The sequence below is a fragment of the Pseudopodoces humilis genome, chromosome 5 (assembly GCF_049639895.1).
Source record: "Pseudopodoces humilis isolate 2021_Gansu_Grassland_sample_001 chromosome 5, ASM4963989v1, whole genome shotgun sequence".
NCBI classification, from domain to species: domain Eukaryota; kingdom Metazoa; phylum Chordata; class Aves; order Passeriformes; family Paridae; genus Pseudopodoces; species Pseudopodoces humilis.
Window position 1 is genome coordinate 35,997,280 of NC_142204.1, and position 17,930 is coordinate 36,015,209.

At 36.3% G+C, this 17,930-nt stretch overlaps 1 protein-coding gene across 3 annotated transcripts in view; it reads right to left on the reverse strand.

The window, feature by feature from the left end:
* Positions 1-17,930, reverse strand: part of NAV3 (neuron navigator 3) — a 508,468-nt gene that overhangs the window by 370,581 nt on the left and 119,957 nt on the right. For all 3 annotated transcript variants that reach the window (XM_088054865.1, XM_088054867.1, XM_088054866.1), the window contains exon 2: positions 7,218-7,622. In XM_088054865.1, the coding sequence (XP_087910991.1) occupies positions 7,218-7,289 (72 nt within the window). In that variant the 5' untranslated portion in view covers positions 7,290-7,622. The remainder of the gene's footprint in view (positions 1-7,217; positions 7,623-17,930) is intronic.

Sequence of the window (17,930 nt, forward strand, 5' to 3'; positions counted from 1 at the left end):
CAACAGTAGGTTTTCTCAACTACTTTGTAATGCAGCAGTGCTTTTCACTTAAAGTAGAAAAATTATCAAAGTGAAAAAAAGCTTTAGTTGCATCCATGTCAACCTTGTTCTAGAGATTTTTGTGACTCTAAGAGATTCAAATCTAGTCCAGAACTAGAATAAGCAGCAGGTTCAAGTGATTTTTACTTACCTCTTCCATTATTTTGGGAAGAATTCTGGCTATTCTTTTATAAGTCTTTATTATATGAAGCCTGTTCAGCATAGTGAAGAGTTCCATAGGAAGTGCAAGTTCAAGGGAAGGGGAACAAGAAAATCAGCATTTCCTCTAAATGCATGGATAAAGGATAATCAATAAAATTTAGGAAAATACTTTCAAAATCAGCAAGCAGGATAGCTGAGTGCTAATGCACTCATTATGGAACCTATCACAAAGATGAGATTTCAAGCAGCAGAAACATCAAAGCACCTTTTGAAGGTATGATTTTCATGAAGCTTGGTGATAAAAATCCCTAAACAATATCACAGTGCAAGAGAAGGGATCAGCTAGAGAGTCAAGTTCAGATTCTCCACTGTTCACTGTCTCAAGCTTATGGTCCTTCTTAAAAGATAAGAGATAGGACAAGGTTGAAGACTTGTTCAGCATTTCATCCTTGAAGTTCATAAGATTTTCCCAGACAATTTCAGGACAAAAGCGGACAAACAAATAGTACTGAGAATGGTTTGAAAAAGAACAATGCTAAGAGCAGGAAAATACTAAATAATAATTACAGTGATGTCCTTGCTTTGCAGTGCCACTGTAGAGAAACAACAACAAAAAAGCAAACTTCGTTTACATGTTTAGCTATTTATTATCACTTAAAATATTGTTTGTACTGGGGCTAATAAGAGCTTTGTTATAAAAAAGTAGGAGCAACAGAAATCAAAAAACAGGATTTATAGTATAAAGCTTTTAGTCTTTTATTTTCATTTATACTTGACATATTTAAACCTTGCAGGTGGTTTGTAACCACCAAGGTGTCCTAGCGAATCTTGTATAATCATGAGATACTAATTTCATTAATTTCAGGCTTTTCTGCTTCTTAGCCATTGTATCTTATTCCAAATCAGACAAGACACTTGAATCTACTTTTGCATTGTAACTGGTAGAAATTGGAAGATGTCTTTAGCACTAAGTGAAGACCAAGGCCAGTCAGTCTGTGTGTTTTTTCAGCGGGGAGAGGGAGGGAAGTAATCAACCCAGGTGAGAAGCTGCCTCCTCCTCTCACTCAACTCTGCAGTATATATCCCAAGCCATGCTGTATACATACATATAGAATAGCATTCATTTCAGTTATCTGATTACACAAAAATCTGCCAGCACTAACAGCTGCAAAGCAGCTGATTGCCTTCCAAACAGGCAGTGACAACATCCTGTACAACTTTTACTTGGTATTCCTGAATAAAAACAAGTTTTATTCAGTTATAAGGCATACATTAACAGCAACAACTATAAGATAAAACTGACAGTGATTGAGAAGGAAAGCAACCATCTACAAAATCAAGGCATACTAACAAAATATAAAAAAATCAGCCTACCACTACCATTTTAAGAAAATAATTCATTTAATAAGTATTTAATTTCTTATCTATTTTGGTGCAGCAGTGGAACGGAATACTTTTCTGTAATCAAGTCTTTCTTGCAAATAGTGGCTGGGGAAGGCAATGAAAAAGTATAAAAGAGAAATATGTACTATCTTATTTATATCACAGTTCTCCAAAAGGAAGAAAAAGCCCTGTTAATATGAAGCAGAGGACATGAGTTTACTTTATAAATTATTAACTATGGGATTCATATTCCATAAAATTTTATTTAACTCCATTTATTAAGACTGTAAAGGTTGTGTGTTTTGTTTTTTTTTTAATTTGAACTTCCCTAGCAGTGTGCACAGAATAATTTCAGAAAGTTAGCCGAGTCAGGTGGTGGGGCCCCAGGGAGGTTTGATAGACAGGGAGATAATTCAAGTTGTTCTGCCAAAACTTTCAAAACAAAAAACACATGGAGTATGGAGGGAGAAAGCTTAAGGGAAGGAATGACAGAGGTAATATATGACAAGCTGATATAGAAAAAGCAACTGTAGTTTTATCCCTACAGCCTATTTCTTCTTATCAGCTGTGTTGGCTCTTCTTATCTGTGCCTAATTCTAGGGTATCAAAGTAAAAAAGCAAAAAAAAAGAACAAATATCTTCCCTCAGCCCTGATGACTCCTCACCATTCCCTTGCTGCAATATTTTTGGTTAAAACACTTGTATCTCCTGAAAAATACCCCACAAAATCCCTGCAAGTTGTGCAATACACAATAGAAGTGAACATTGAGCGTAATGAATCTCTGATTCCTCAGCAGATCTGCAGATCTCCAGTTGTTTGGCAAAGCATCCCCTGACAGACAGATGAGCAGATGGACAAGAACTGCACAGAATGTACATGTATGTGTATATAAGCATAGGAGGGACTGGGGTGCACGAGGATAGAAAGCTCAGAGCAGCCTTGGAGAGAGAAATAAGAACAGAATGAGAGAAATCAACCTTTTTGTTCACATAGCAAGCAACATCATTCAGATCCTAGGTCTTCAAATGAAAATGCACTCTTAAACAAGAATAGCAACAACTCTGGCCTGCTCAAGATTTCATGCCATTATTTTTCAAAACAATTGTTGGATGACTACAGATTTAGTCATAAAAATGAAAACTGAGGTATGAAAATGGGGAGTACAGACACAGCAGTAGTACAGTGTTCATGAGAGCAAATTACACTTCTGGCCCAAGTGCCTCATGAGTTTGACATCTGATTTTCCTGCGATGCTGTCCTGTGCACTGAATATTGACTAGGACAAAGGAGACAGGGAATGGAGGAACAGTGTGATGTACATGCTAATTATTCCTATTATATCTGTCCCTTCTAAGCCTTCTGTCTTGATTTGTTGTTTTAAAGAATTGCATATTGAAACTGTGTGATGCTTTCAACAGTAAACTATTATTTTACCCTATCAAGCAAAACCTGACTCATTATTGGACTTTCAATTAATCTCCAAATGGATACCAGGGAGATCAGCAAAACATCTAGCATTAGACGAGGCTTGCTTGCTATTCCTGTTAATTAGTTATATTTAATTATTGTCCAATAATAGACCCTTGGTGTCTATTTGAAAGTCCCTCCAGGTACAGTGGCTCACCTGACTACCAAAAGAAAGACAAGAAAACAATGTCATTTGTTATGAAAACAACAGAGATTCTTATACTTTCTCATATTTATCTTCAAAGCGTTTATTTGGGGAGGAGGTGATGCAGTGCTAAAAAACTTTGCTATATTTTCATTTGGTGTGAATCTGCCTCTAAACAGAATAATCAAGGCCTTTTGTCAAGAGAGTTTAAAGGAGATATGATGAAAAACTATCCCTGTGACCATGCTGGGTGTGCAGAATTCTAAGACATGGACAAGATGTGTAAAGGTGCACAGTCTCCTGTTTCAGAAACAAGAAATTCTGCAAGAATATTACTCCTACTGTATTCTGCATAATGGATTTAAAATCCAGGCACACATCTTCTGGTGTGAGTCAGGACAGGGACTCAGAGGGCTTGTCTGAAACACCCTAGACATTGTGGAACAGAAAGCAGTAAATGAGTTGGCAGACAAAGCAGATATGCCAAGCCTTTAAGGCACAGAGAATTATTGTTACTGGGAAACATTTTGTACATTCCTGTATTTCTGAAACAATTGTAAAGATTTACACATGATCAAGCACATGAACGATACTTGAGGGTACAGCAACCTGTGTTATTTACTTGTGTGCTGCCTCACAGACATCTGCAGGCCTGCAGTGAACCACAGCCAGGCTCCCACCCCCAGTCTCCAGACCTCAACAGGGCCACAGCAGCAGCAGCATTCTAAGGCTTGGCTTTGCCTGCCTGCAGCAAGCAGGTGTTTTATGAAGATACGATGTAACACGGATAGTCTGTCAAAGAAATGGTTGCAATGGGACATTTTTGTAAGGAAAACATTAAAATTAAATGACTGGACTAGTCAGGAAATTCTGAATATGCATTTTGAAGATTGGCTAGCATAGACTGTGTATGTGGCGGCAGATTACAAATTGCAATGTTGATTTTGAAAACAGAAGAACCTGTCTGAATGATGAAATAAAGATAGATAAGATAGCCCCTTTCAGGTTTTAAAATGGTAATTTTAAGCAAGTTGCCTAGAGAAATCTGTTATTCAAAAGGCTAGTTTGTGGCTCTCTCTGCCATGTGCTAAAATCATGGACTTGCACACCATATCGTAAACAGAAAAATATGGACCTGCTACTCATTGACATTTCTGTCCTAAAAGCCTTGAGTTTTATCATACTGATTTAATATGGAATTACAGTGTACTATGGAAAGGGCAAACAGACACAGAGGCACAGCATTTAACCTGAAATATCTACATGGATGAAACTGTATGGCTGGCACATCAAGCCTGGAGGAAGAAAAGGCTTCTTTTGGACAGAGTTACCATGGACACATGGTCCTTGGGCAGACAGAAATGATGGACATCCCAGACTGTTCCAGCTCATTCCCAATTTCCTGAGGCTTTGCATCCAGACAGAAGATTTTGTAGAGGGAAGGCCTATGCCTGTCTTCTGTAAGAGGTCAAATTAATTAATTTAAATGATCTTTCTGAAACCTTTTTCCTCTCTGCACTATTAGCCTACTTCCCTCCTTTCCTCATCACTTAAGCCACAAAAATCAGAGTATTACTTCCACATGGCAACCAAAAGCTCTAACTTCATGACTAAGCTTCATCTTCTACTGTGAGCATCAGCCCAGTGACACATGCTAGTCCCACAAAAATAAACTATTACCAGAAATCAGTAAAGATGTCATTGCATCTTGCAGCTACAGGAAGGATAAGGAACTTGACAGTCCTGCAGCCACAAGAGAAGTATGCACCTATTCAAAATGCAAGTGGTAGCATTTGATGGGTTTTGAGATAAGGAGCATATTTGAGTGTCATACATACTAGCAATATAAAAATTATTTAAATATAGTTGTTCAGGCCAAAATCCAGACCACAGAAAAATCACCCTATTAGAAAAGTTACATCCCAAATCACAGTCAGCATTTTTAAAGCTATCTGAAAAGTCTTATATGGAGCCTTTTTCTCAGTTTGACTTTTTTCCTAAATTGCTCATGCAGAAAACAGTAACAATATATTCTGCAGCAACACAACAGTTGAGTCTTTTCAGAATACAATATTTTTTTATTTATTGAAAGAACATAAGGTATCCAAGAAATTCAGCTTGACTCTTGCCTAGTCTGATCCAGTAGTATGCAGCTAAGGCACCCATGTCAGCCACTAAGTCAGCCGATATTTCCTAAAGTGATAAAATGTAAAATTATCCAAAAATTTGACTTAGAAACAATGCAGGAAAAAGAGCCAAATTACTACTCCTTATGTTTCACCACCTATATATATATATAAATTATTATTATAAATTATTATAAATCCTTCTTTTTTAAAAATATTAGCCTTCTATAATGATATTAGCATATTAATGATATTCAATTACCACTAAAGACCCCTGAATGAAATTAAAACAAGACTTCTGTTTATTATCATCACGTTTACTTCTTCAGCATCAAACAGCACAAAAGCAGAGCCCATTATTAACTGCAGAGCCTTCAGTGGTCATCGCATAATTCTACAGATGAAGAAAATATCTACAGACTTGTTCAAAGAAAAGATTTGACCTTGAGGTACAACAGATCCTCTTTGAAACAAACCTTCTCCTCCTAAGCAATCCAAAGAGCTAGTGTCTAAGAGTGAATCTGCAGGTATTAGACATGAAGGGAAAAAATTCTTTTGAAATAAGAGGGGGGTTAGAGGAAAATGGTACTTGAGCATACTGGGTTCCAGGTCACTTAACAATGGTTCAGAAAACTGTTCACCAGATGGGGAGATTAACATTAACATTTCTTAGCTTTTCTTTTGTGCCACAGAAGGGTAGGAATTATGAAATGGAGAAAGTCCCATATTGTAAACTAATTACCTTTTATCATATACCTCTCTCTCTTCTCCATTACACAAAAAATGCTCAAAGGTTGAATATATTTTATGTAATAATTTCATCGTGTGTTATCACAGTACACTTCCTACAATTCCCTGCACTTTAGAGGGTTATTTGCTATGACTGAAGGACTTAGATTAACACATACAAATCTCAGAGACACTAAAACCAAGTATTTGATTTTATAGGACTTAAAAATGACCCAAGCCAGAAGCATATATCGTAATAGTGAAAGACATAACCTGCACTTCAATATATTATTTGGGCAGTCCCACTGAACCTATGCAATAACTCAAAGAGGCCAGTAAATCTCACTTCAAGGCATTGTGTGAAGCACACCACAGCCTCAGATGCTACATCAGATCATAATCTCTCTGGTGGTTGCCAATCAGTGCAGGAACCTTGGAACCCAGGCAAAAAGAAAATTGGAGCATTTTGAACTTTTAATAAACTAGAGATTGAGAAAGCCCACAAAACAAAACAAAGCAAGCAAAAAGCTTTTTTTCAAGGAAAAGCCATGTATATAAATATAAAAATATATATAAAGCCATGTATATAAATAAATAATGTATTACCAAAAGAACAATAAAGTATGGGTCCTTCTATTATCTCTAAAAGCTTAAGACATCAAATTGAGGTTTATAAAATGAGCATTAGATATATTTCTAGATCATAGTATGAGTAAGTAAAGGACATGAACTAGGAAAGTGAGGTTTTTAGAACAGTCTGTTTCAGAAGTGGGATTTCTGAAAGAACTTCCCATACTATGGAAGCATGAATTTACATGCTTAAACTGCCTTAGATCCTGATGGATAAAAATTTAACAATACATTATGCAGAACTATGTGTAGAACAGAATGAAAAGGGTCTACCCACGCATCCAAAGTAAAAACCAAAGATCTCACCCTGTCTCATCAGCCAAAAGGCTGATGTCAGACTTTTCCTTCAGATCAGCTGATGTACAGGTTTTGACAGACAGCTTGCTAGACAAATTCAGGGAGTTTTCTGTACTGCAATATCATGTGAGCATAGCAGGCTACTTTATCCTCAAATGCACACTCATTTTTTACCGAAAATCATCAAAGAATTTTGCAAGTCATTCAAATATAATTAAGTAATTAAAAATAATCTTACCTTCTTTTGATCTTCTAGTTTATGACTTACTGGATTCCTTCCATGCTTGTTCATCTCTGAAGATAAATCCATCACATTCACTACTTGCCCTTCAAAATGAAATCGGTTCAGCAATGCAGCAAACTAATCCAAAAAACAGGGGCTACCAACACAGAAACATGGTGCTTTTTTCCATCACACACCATCTCTGAACATCAATGATTTGGAGAAATGACTAAGAAATGCATTGATTGAGCTGAGGAAAACTTTGCGGTTCACTCTTGAGACTTTCCAAATCACCATAGCGTTTTTAAAAGCTGATGCTTAAGAAGAGAAATATTCATCTACCACTTTTAACTCCAACTGCTATCTGTATCTTTCTTCACGGGTTTCCATTTTACAGGAGATTACATCCTGACTGCGGACCTGTTGAGATAAAAAAAAAATCATCAAGATTGATTTACAGTTTTCTGACACTCTTTTTAACTGATTATTGGGTACAGATCCATTAGGTGTGCATGTGGATTTTGTGTGGTTCTTGTCTTCATGGTTTTGGTTTGGGATGGACTTCTTTTGATTGGTTGGTTTTGGTCTGGTTTTCTGGTTTTGTTTGTTTGTCCTTGTTGTATTTGTGTTTGTTTGTTTGTTTTTAAGTGGTTCTGGAGTTTCATTTAGTACTTGAAATGTGCTAAAGAATGAGTACTGCTCATTTAGTAGGATGAAGTAATATATGGTCCCATTCATTCCCCTCTACATCCCTTTGAGCACACAGAATATTCACTGAGAACAGGTCAGTGAATTCCAGATATCAAAGCAAAGGAAAAGTTCTAGGAAAGAGAAAAGCAAAGACTATTTGGCTACAATACGAAAACACTACATTAAAAATGATCCAAAAAAATGCTCCTTAAAATGCCAAGTCACACCCCTAAGCTTTCTTATTGTGATCCAGTTACAAGATAGGAGAAAGGCACAAGGGTGAGATAAACCCAACAAGACAAAAATCAAGAGAGCAATATTGATACAAAGAAGCACTGATAGCATAGTACCCTGTGAGATACAATTTCTTCCCCTGGCTGCAGAGTGCTCCAATAAGAAATAAAATTGTAGTTATTCTCAACACCACAGCATTTATCGTGTTTATCCTCACATGCAGTTGAACATGATAGCAATAAAGGAGTAATCAAGCAATAATGACAAGTCCTTTACAAAAATAACTAGAAACAAGCAGAAGATGCATTTGCCTTGGGAAATCAGAGGAATGAAAACAATTGTACAATAAGCTACAGTATGAGAGAACACATACCCAGACAACTTGTTACCCCAGACACTACTTTAGCCTGATCCATCTTACCTTAGAATCAAATGAATTTTCCTTGCTATTCTACCTTTTGAGAATCACCTCCTTTTGCAGATAAAGCAGTGTATTGCAAACAGACTCACCAAAGGAAACTCAAATGTTTAGAGACCATTTTTCTGTTCATTATTTAGAGTATCCTGGGGAAAGGTGGTGAAATAAAAAACAAGACTAAGGCGTTAACTGCCCATAAAATAGGAAGCAATGATTAAAACTATGTTGTTAAAATCTTCCATAAACTTAGGATTTTATTGGATTAAGAAGCAGATCAGATTCAATAGCATACTATAACCCTCCCAAGCACACATAGCTTTTCTCACCCTGTTTCCACAGAATCTGAAGCACAGCAGGATAGAGCCAGATATCACCATAAGGTGCAGCCTATTCCCACCCCCACCTGTGATTTCCCACATTTGACAGTTTCACAGATCCACAGAATACACAAAACCATAATGCCAGGATGCAGGAAGATGAAACATGAGATACTGCTGCAGGGATCAACATCTGGATTCATGCTTATAACAATTGTAAAGCCAAGATAAGTCAAAACCAAGCTCTTAAAACCCAGCAGTTTCTCTGGTTCATTTCATGGTCAGACATGTGAATTATATTACTTCCCATGCCTGGCAATTATACTATGCTAGTCAATTAAGTTATTCTGTGGAACTACATGGTGTTTTCAAGCCAAAGTTGGACAGAATGCAAATAATTTTGTTTGGACTGCCCTCATTACTTTTAACATGCAAAGCACAGGGTGGCAATTCCTGCTCATTCCATTCAGCACATTGTTCCATGGTCTTCAGCCTTTTCAACATAAACAGCTGTAATTAAATGCTCTTGGCTGGCAATTCTTCTTTATTTTTTTATTACAGTGGAACAAAATTTATTATTCAATATTTTACACTGATATTTAACATGCACAGTCACAGAATAAAATATCCAGAGTCCTAGATAACATGATCACACACTAAATAATACATTATTTGTAAGTCACCCACAAATATAAAAGTCAAGGTGAGTTAGAACTTTTTTACCATTTTATTTTCTTAACAGACACAAAAAAGTAATTCAATAACAATTTCTAATAATCAGATACTTATAGCAAAATTGTCTTCCAGATGCATTTAACACTGCAAGCACAGGCCTAAAGGAAGTGGAGCAAGCTATCCAAACCATGAACATCCTTAGACTTTCTTGCTAAACAACACAATGAGGAAAACACTATGTGGAAATTACTATGAGGGGCTTAGGGGAGGGAGGTTCGTAACTTCCTCCTCTAGAGAAACAATGGAAAGCATTCTGGGTGATGAAGATTCTGGGTTAAGTACCACAAATACTTGCCTAAATTCAAGTGGACTTAAGTCAGGTGAACTGTGTCTGAAATAACTTCTACTTCACTGTGAGCTACAGGTTACTGATAGACTAGTGGGGAACAACCCCACAATATATCCTGAGAATTAACCAGCATTATCTTTTCTATACTGCCCTTATTATCAACATAGATAGTTCTTGAAAATTTTACACTGACAGGATTTTCAGAAAGCAACCAGAATCCTCAAGCTCCCAGGCCTCTTCCAAGTACTAGTAGTAGCACTAGTAATAATACTAATTTCCTATAAGTGGCACAATCACTAAATATTTGGTGGAAGCTAACACAAATATTTTTACAGTCTGGATGTTGTAAATCAACCTGGTTGAGGAGAACATTCAGGTAGGGTGAGTTGTAAGCAACTACTATTTTAGTCAATTCTTATGATTCTACAAAATCTACATAGAAAAAGTTGCTGTATAGCCATAAGAAAAATTTACCAAATGAGTTTTTTTCTTAGGTTTCTTCCCATTTTCATTGGCCTTCAGATGTATTAGAACTCCATGACCACATAAGGACCAAAACACTGATCTGTGGTTGTTGTTATTGGCAAGGGTGGAGACAAGTGGCTATGTTAGAGACCCAACAGATTACTGTCTTTTCCAAAATCCTCTTGCACCCACATGGACAGTCTCAATTTTTGCCATGTCATTAAAGCAATTTTAAGACAGGTCTAGGTATAAAACTATGACTGTAACTTGCATATTTCAACTTTTCTGGTTTGTTTACAGGACAAGTCTACTGAATTGCATCCTGGGTATTATCAGCTGCACTGATAATGGTTTATGCTTAATAGAGTTATGTTTTTATTAAAGAATTTCTGGATATACTGATAGGAGATGTCATGCAAATTTTAGAAGGACAGAACAGCAATTTTCAGTACTAATTCCTCATTAAAATGGAGCTTCTAGTTTATGTGCAGTTATACCAGGGAATTTGGGGATGGGAGGGAGAACAAACTGAGGACAATACCCATTTACCTGTTTCAGACACAATCGTTTGTATGCCAGGACCAAAAGCAAGTGCCATCTGTAAATCTCAGTGTACAGCTAGAGCAAATCCCAGATACAAACCAGCCTTTGCTCTTTCCCATCAGTGTTCCCAGGGATGGCAGCTTGGCTGAAAGAAATGGTGGAGAGTATCAAGACTATGACTCCCTTGAGAATGGCAATGGGGCACATCGTGTGCAAGGTGTGCTCCACCCCACTGTCCTTCAGGTCGATAAGGCTTACCACTAACATTCTGCAAAATTATTCAGCTTCACATTGAAGATAGGCAGGTCAGGAATATCAGGAGTATGACTTCCATACTTGACATGATTCTATGAATCTTCTAGGTGATGTGGCACCCCAGTATGGCTCTAATAACTTACTCACAGCAATAGTTTCACAATGGCCTTAAAAAATCTCTAACCATGAAAGCTTCTTATCTTTCTTTGTAGTCTTTTCCCACAGGGAGAAAGCATTAAGGTTCTCTTTATGGGTCTAACTTCAAACATTATGATCAGGCACACAAAGAGTTATCAGAAAAAGAAGATGATGTTGACTCTTGGAGGATTTGAGAGCGATGCCAGGGAACATTGCTTTTAGCCAGCATTCAGAATAAGAAGCCAGTATCTATTCTCTGCACACACATATGATAGAAGTGCCATAGAAAGGTTTGTCTGCACCAGATAAAAGCAGTCTGGGAAGGCAGCTGGTGAGCCAAAAACATATCTCTAAGCACTGAGGCTTGCCTACAGAATTATTTATTCTGATACAAAATGAATTCTCCTCCAAACACATGCCTGATTCACAGCAATACAAAAAGCTGCAGTGTTTACATCTCCTTTTAATCAATGTAATGGTTTTTACTTAGATAAAAAGTGACCCCATAAGGACAAGTCTAGAAATATTTCCTTTATTAAGTGCATGTGTGGCTGAAACATTTGTATTATTTCTGCAAGTGGTGTCATGTAATCCTCTGCATTTCTTCATAGGGCAAAACTCCTCTTCAGTACAGAATTCTATGTGGAGCCACCACATTATCAGTGAGGATAGAATTACAATTGTTTGCATTGTTCCTAGCTCTAGTCAATGCATATTAAAACATTTATTTTCAGATTTGTATGGATTAAAGAAAAAGATAAAGGGTGATCTAATATTTACATCTTTGCAATGCTTTTCTGCTAAGCAGGATGCAAGTTGCCTCAAAATCATCAAACTGAATGCACAAATTAACACTGATGCACAGAATGAATCAGAAAAAATGAATTCAAAATCATATGTATATATATATATTCACACACATTTATATGAGACTGTTCTATTCTCAGAAACCATTGTTATAAATGGTACAGCAACTCAAATCTTTTTGTTTTTCTCAAATAGTTTTTATCTTACATAGCAACCTCCATCAAACAGACTGAATCCTCTATACAGAATTTAGAGCTGCTATTACATGACAATTTTATTTTAGGCTTGGAACCTGTACCAGACAGGAATTCCTTCTCTGTTCCATCATCCAATTCTCTTGCCACTGACTATCAGAGATAAAGAAGCATAAGAATATATATTTTTAAGAGATAGTCCAGTCTAGCCTTTTACATGATGTCTCCTAAAGATTTGTTGTAAGGGATGACGGTTTTGTTGCATGCACAGTACTCTGTGCCAAGATACATAACTGAGCATCAGACCTAAATGATATTTGGTTATCTCACCCAGAACTGCCCTGCTACATATTCAATCTCTTAAAAGTTTCTATGAAATATCTACATTTTACTGTGCCTTACAGCACTTCTGCAGACATGCTGCAAAGGACAAATTCCACCTTATATCAATTCTACCTCTAGTTTTGGTGGAATGTTTCTCCATTTCTGTCCAAACTTGTTTTGAATGTTCCTCTGTACTATTGAAATAGATGAAAATAGTATGGTGTAGCTTTTATATTTCTAATGTTTGAGAAACAATAGGAAGAATTAATATTCCTTATTTATTTACATGGTAAAAACCCTGCAATATTGTATTATTTTTTATAGCACTGCACATATAAAAAAAGAGCTGCCTTGAATAATAAGACAAATATTCTCCAAAACCTACCAAAAACCTGGATGGGATATGAGAAAGAAAGACAACGCTGAAGTGGAAATGAAGAGGAATATAGAAAGCATATTCTCATATTCTAAGTATACAATAGAACGAGTAAGCAAGAAAATACAATTAAATCCAGCAATGCAAGTACACCTATATGGATGTTAAATTGCTCTGACCCATTAACCAAAGCAGTCTCTTTATGTAAGAAAACTATTTATGAGGCTCATGAGAAAGAGGAAGGCTAATCAAAAAGAGCAGAGAGCCCACATACCTTTGAAATTTTGTTTCCTAGGGAGCTATTAAGCCTTCATTTCTCTTGCTTTTAAGTTTTGATTGGCATGCTAAAAAAAGATGCAGCTGACCTGTGTCTGAGCAGTGGCTGATCTTCTGGGAGTTTTAATCATTTACAGCTATTGTTCTAACCAGATTGACAAGACATAAAAAAATCCCAGAAAAATTGTGAAACACTTTTTTCAGTGCACTTTACAAAATTTCCAGGAAGAGAAAGGCCTTGGGCTTTGGGAAGTATGTTGATATATGGTAGCTCTATGGAGACTGATAAATCTGGTATATTGCAATACCACATGTTAAAACTTTGCTACCATCCATGAATGGAATGCAGCCCAAGGAGAGGTGTTTTCTCTGTGTATTATAGGCTGTGAATATGGCAAACAGGAGCACATGCAAAGTTTCACATATGTTGCTATTTTGAGCAATTTACATATTCAAAATACAAAAACACACAATGAAGGGTTGCCAGTTACTCTTACATGAAACACCAAAATCCACCTCCCCTACTCTACTGGAAATAAGAACTTATACTCCCCAGTTTGATAAATCTAAGTTCTTGAAACTTAAGAATATCATTAAATTACACAGCCTCTCTTGATCTGTCAAGACTTGCTAAATAACTCAATTGGATAAAAGATTCAGCTGCATTTTCAGAAAAATTTTAACTCAATGCCTGGTACAAGTAATGAAGCTAAAAATCTTACCTATGCTCACAGACAACTTCACAGCTGCTTCAAAAGCTGCCAATTAATTCTTTCAGTATTTGTTTAGTGGCAGCCTTTAAAGGTGAACCTCATGCTCATCACAAGAAATTATATATAGGTGCTGATCAAACATTGCAAACAGTGCTCTGTTACCTCAGTATTCAATCCATGTCCAGACCGCTCTCCTGCAATTAAGTCAATTGATCCAAGTAAATATGTGGCTGAAAAAACAACTAGAGACTGCAGAGCAGAGAGATAACTGACAAAATGAGACTGCTGATTGGGGGTGGGGGAAAGAGATAAAGAGAGGGGGGAAAAGGGGATGCAAAAGCACTATAAATATTTTTACAGAAAGAGTCAAGTGACAAAAAAATATTTCAAATATTTGAAGACAAAAAGTTTCAGTAGGTGGTGCTGTCTTAATCATGCAGTAAAAAGATGACCTTTGATGGTAGAAGTCTGTCCTCACAATCACTGCACCACAAACTAGTTCAAATTTGGGCTGGGAAAGACCTTCTGGGTAAATTGTTTCCTGGTCTGCCAATGTAGAATACATTACTTCATTGTATTTTCTATTTATTCTGGTATTATGCTAAACTCCCAAGTGACACAGCTCACAGTGCTTCCCACATGAGAATGTTAAACAGGCCAATAGAAAATAATCATCTAAGAAGTTTCTCAAAATACGGGTATATTGACTTAAAATTTAAGCTGAATTTTACATTCTTCAAGAAATTTGTACCAATATTTACCAATGCAAATAACTGCTCACTCCATATATTTTTATTTACTGATTGTAACCTCACCATTTGGAACACATTAAAAATCTTTTATTAATACAAGTATCTAAGCAAACTCTGATTTTTGACTTATCTTAGGTCTCAGTCCATTCAAGTGAAACTAGAATAGACCTTGACAGTACCACATATACAGCTGCATTTTAAGATATCAAGCACTATATCAGCTACTCCCAAGAGTCTCAAAGATGGAAGTCCATTCAAGGGTTAAAAGAGCTTTAACTGACAATAACATGGACTGGAAATACAGGAATACCTAGACAGTCCTAAGCTTTACTGAAAATGTAGAACTGAAAAGGGTTTGAGATAACATGTAGGAAATAATTGTTATAGGAAATTTAAGGCCTTTGTGTCTACCTAGAGCAGATGTTCACTCATTAATGCCTAAATTATGTCTGAAGACAATAATGTACGCAAAGAACAATGTCACACTCCAACTGTAAAGAGATTTGCATCACTGGGTATACCAAACTACTCAGTGTCTGTGAGACAATCTCGAGTGGGATTCATCTGAATAGACAATGTTGCATAAGTCTAAAATCATGGCTTGGTGGTCTCTCTGTAGTTTAAGAAAATAAATAGGTATTTTTAGAATGGAATTCTTCTCATCCAAACTAGCTGAGATGAATCATGACCTAGAGGAATCATGACCTAAATGGCTTAGGAATGTACAGACTTTTGCTGTATGTATGAAATCAGGTGAGAGGAATCATTTCCTTCAAGCCACACATCTTAAGGGATAGAATATGTGAGGCTCATACATTCAAACACACGTTAGGAAGCCATTAAAAAAAAAAATAAATAAAATAAAAGCTCAAAACTCGAAAAACAAACAAAGCCTAAACATCTGATAAAGCCCTACTGGAATAATCCCATACAAATAATCAGTAACTATCTCTTCATTCCAAGTGGATGTGAAGATCAACAGATTTTACTGTTTTGTAACAGGTGAAAATGCTGTCACAATGAAAGTGAGCTACTCTACGGGAAATGAATCTGCTCCTGTCACAAAACGTTGCATACAATTATACCTCTTCTTTCTTGAAAGTTTAATGTTGACTTGGCAGATAGTTGTCAATAGTCTCACAATAATTTACTGGTTTATTTTAAGTACAAAAGGCACAAATACACCTCAAGTACTTCAAATTTTGTCACGTTTTTCATTTTTTTATGTTAGAGAAAATGTATTCTGTAGCTACTCAAGTCAACAATAAACCTTGTTGTTGTGGTTTAGGAATGATACTCTCCAATTTAGTCCTGCTAAAACCATTCTGCACTTGCTTTCCTCTCCCCCTGCAAGTGGGAGCACGAAAGGCATAGATCATGGGCTGATTTAAGAACCATTTACTAGAAAGAGCAATGAGACAAGAAAATTAACAGTAACAGCAACAGTACTAACAGGAAAAGGTGTAAGACAAAGGAAGGATTTACAAAGAAAGCCAGCAGCAACAGTAGATAGTAATCAAATACCAGTTAGCTCTTCCCCATGATATTTTCTCCCACTGGAAGGAACATCATTCTCAAAAGCAAAAGAGAGACCCTTTTCCCAACCCCAGGCAATGACTGTGAGATAATACAGAAAAACCTCCTAGGTCATAAAACCTCATAGCTCTTCAGCTACTGCAAAAAATTAACTCTGTCCTAGCCAAAAGTAGGACACTCATGAAGGCAAAAAGTAGGCCTTTCACTGTTTTCTTTTAAACCTTTGAAACAGCTTTGAGAGTTTATTTGCCTCTCAATATGCAGAACATTTTTTTGACACAGTCTTTTCTTAGCAGACATGGCTTGGCCTATTTCTGGAATATAACACTGATGATCTCTTTATCGCATCATACAAGTTACTTGCCCTGAAAAAATAACAATAACTGGGACAATCTTATGACTTCTACCTGTGTAAATACCACTCCTTAGATCTGAGTAACATGGATCCCTGACCTAGCTACAAGTTCCCTCCTCACCCATATCCTGTGCTTATATTTAGAGATTCCTTGATTCTTTGTCACACAGTGAGATTAAAGAAATTTAAATCAGTCTTCGTTTGCAACATGTTTTATAATAAAATTTGTAATATCTTCTAGTATTTACTGCATGAATTGCATGAGTTACATTGTCTGTAGCACTTTTGATTTTATTTCTCGTATCTAAGCAATTTTTAATATCATATAGTACTGCAAACTTTCCTCCTAAAAGATCCTAAAAGCTAAATTATAAGCTATATTATAAGGTTGTTAATCCACCTTCATCCAAGTTAACTACAGGATCTATGTTGTGATTTTAAGACCAGCTGAAAATTGAGCATGGCACAGCTGTTTGCTCAACCTCTCTCCCTCCCTCCCACTCTGATGGAATGGGGTGGGAAATTAAAGTAAAGCTTTTATGTTGAGATTAGAACAGTTTAATAGTTAAAACTGATGGTAACACTGATCTACAACTCAGCTGGTGAGCTACCAGAGGTTCTATTCCTCTTTTTAAACAAACACATGTTCCAGCCCTTCAAAAAGTGCCAAAAAATTAACTCTGTTTGAAACGTGCAAAAATTAAAGAAAAAAGAAATGCTAATTATCAATGCAAACAATTCTTATTTTCTCTGCTGAGACAGCTGTCTGGTAATTTGCCCTCCCAATTATTAAAATGTGATTCATGTCACAAACACAATGCTAAATTAGACCACAAATGTGCACTGCCTACACTGCTGTATTTACATCTAAATATTGTCAGTCTATCAGACACTCTTGGTAATCAACACACAGAATATGTATCATTCAAGATAAAGAAATTTGAAGGTCAGAAATCATCCACAGTGATAAAATAAGCACAATTGCTTCATGTGATAAAACATGCCCGGACTTGTGAACAGTATTTAGCCGGATAATATCTGCATCTCATATGCATCCAAATTTACCATTAGCCTTACATAATCAAAAATCAGGAATGGAAAAAACTCTGAGAGAGAAATTTAGCAGCTGGGTTTTTAGAAAATGTGGTTTCTGAAATTAAAAACTCAAATTTAATTATTTTGTTCACTAGATGCTCAGACTGGCAAAAAGAAGACTGAAACAGTCCTGTAAAATGTATTATGTACTCTATCACAATAACAGTATCTACCTGAAGAACTTTCTGTAATTAATTGCATTATATAGTTGTGAAC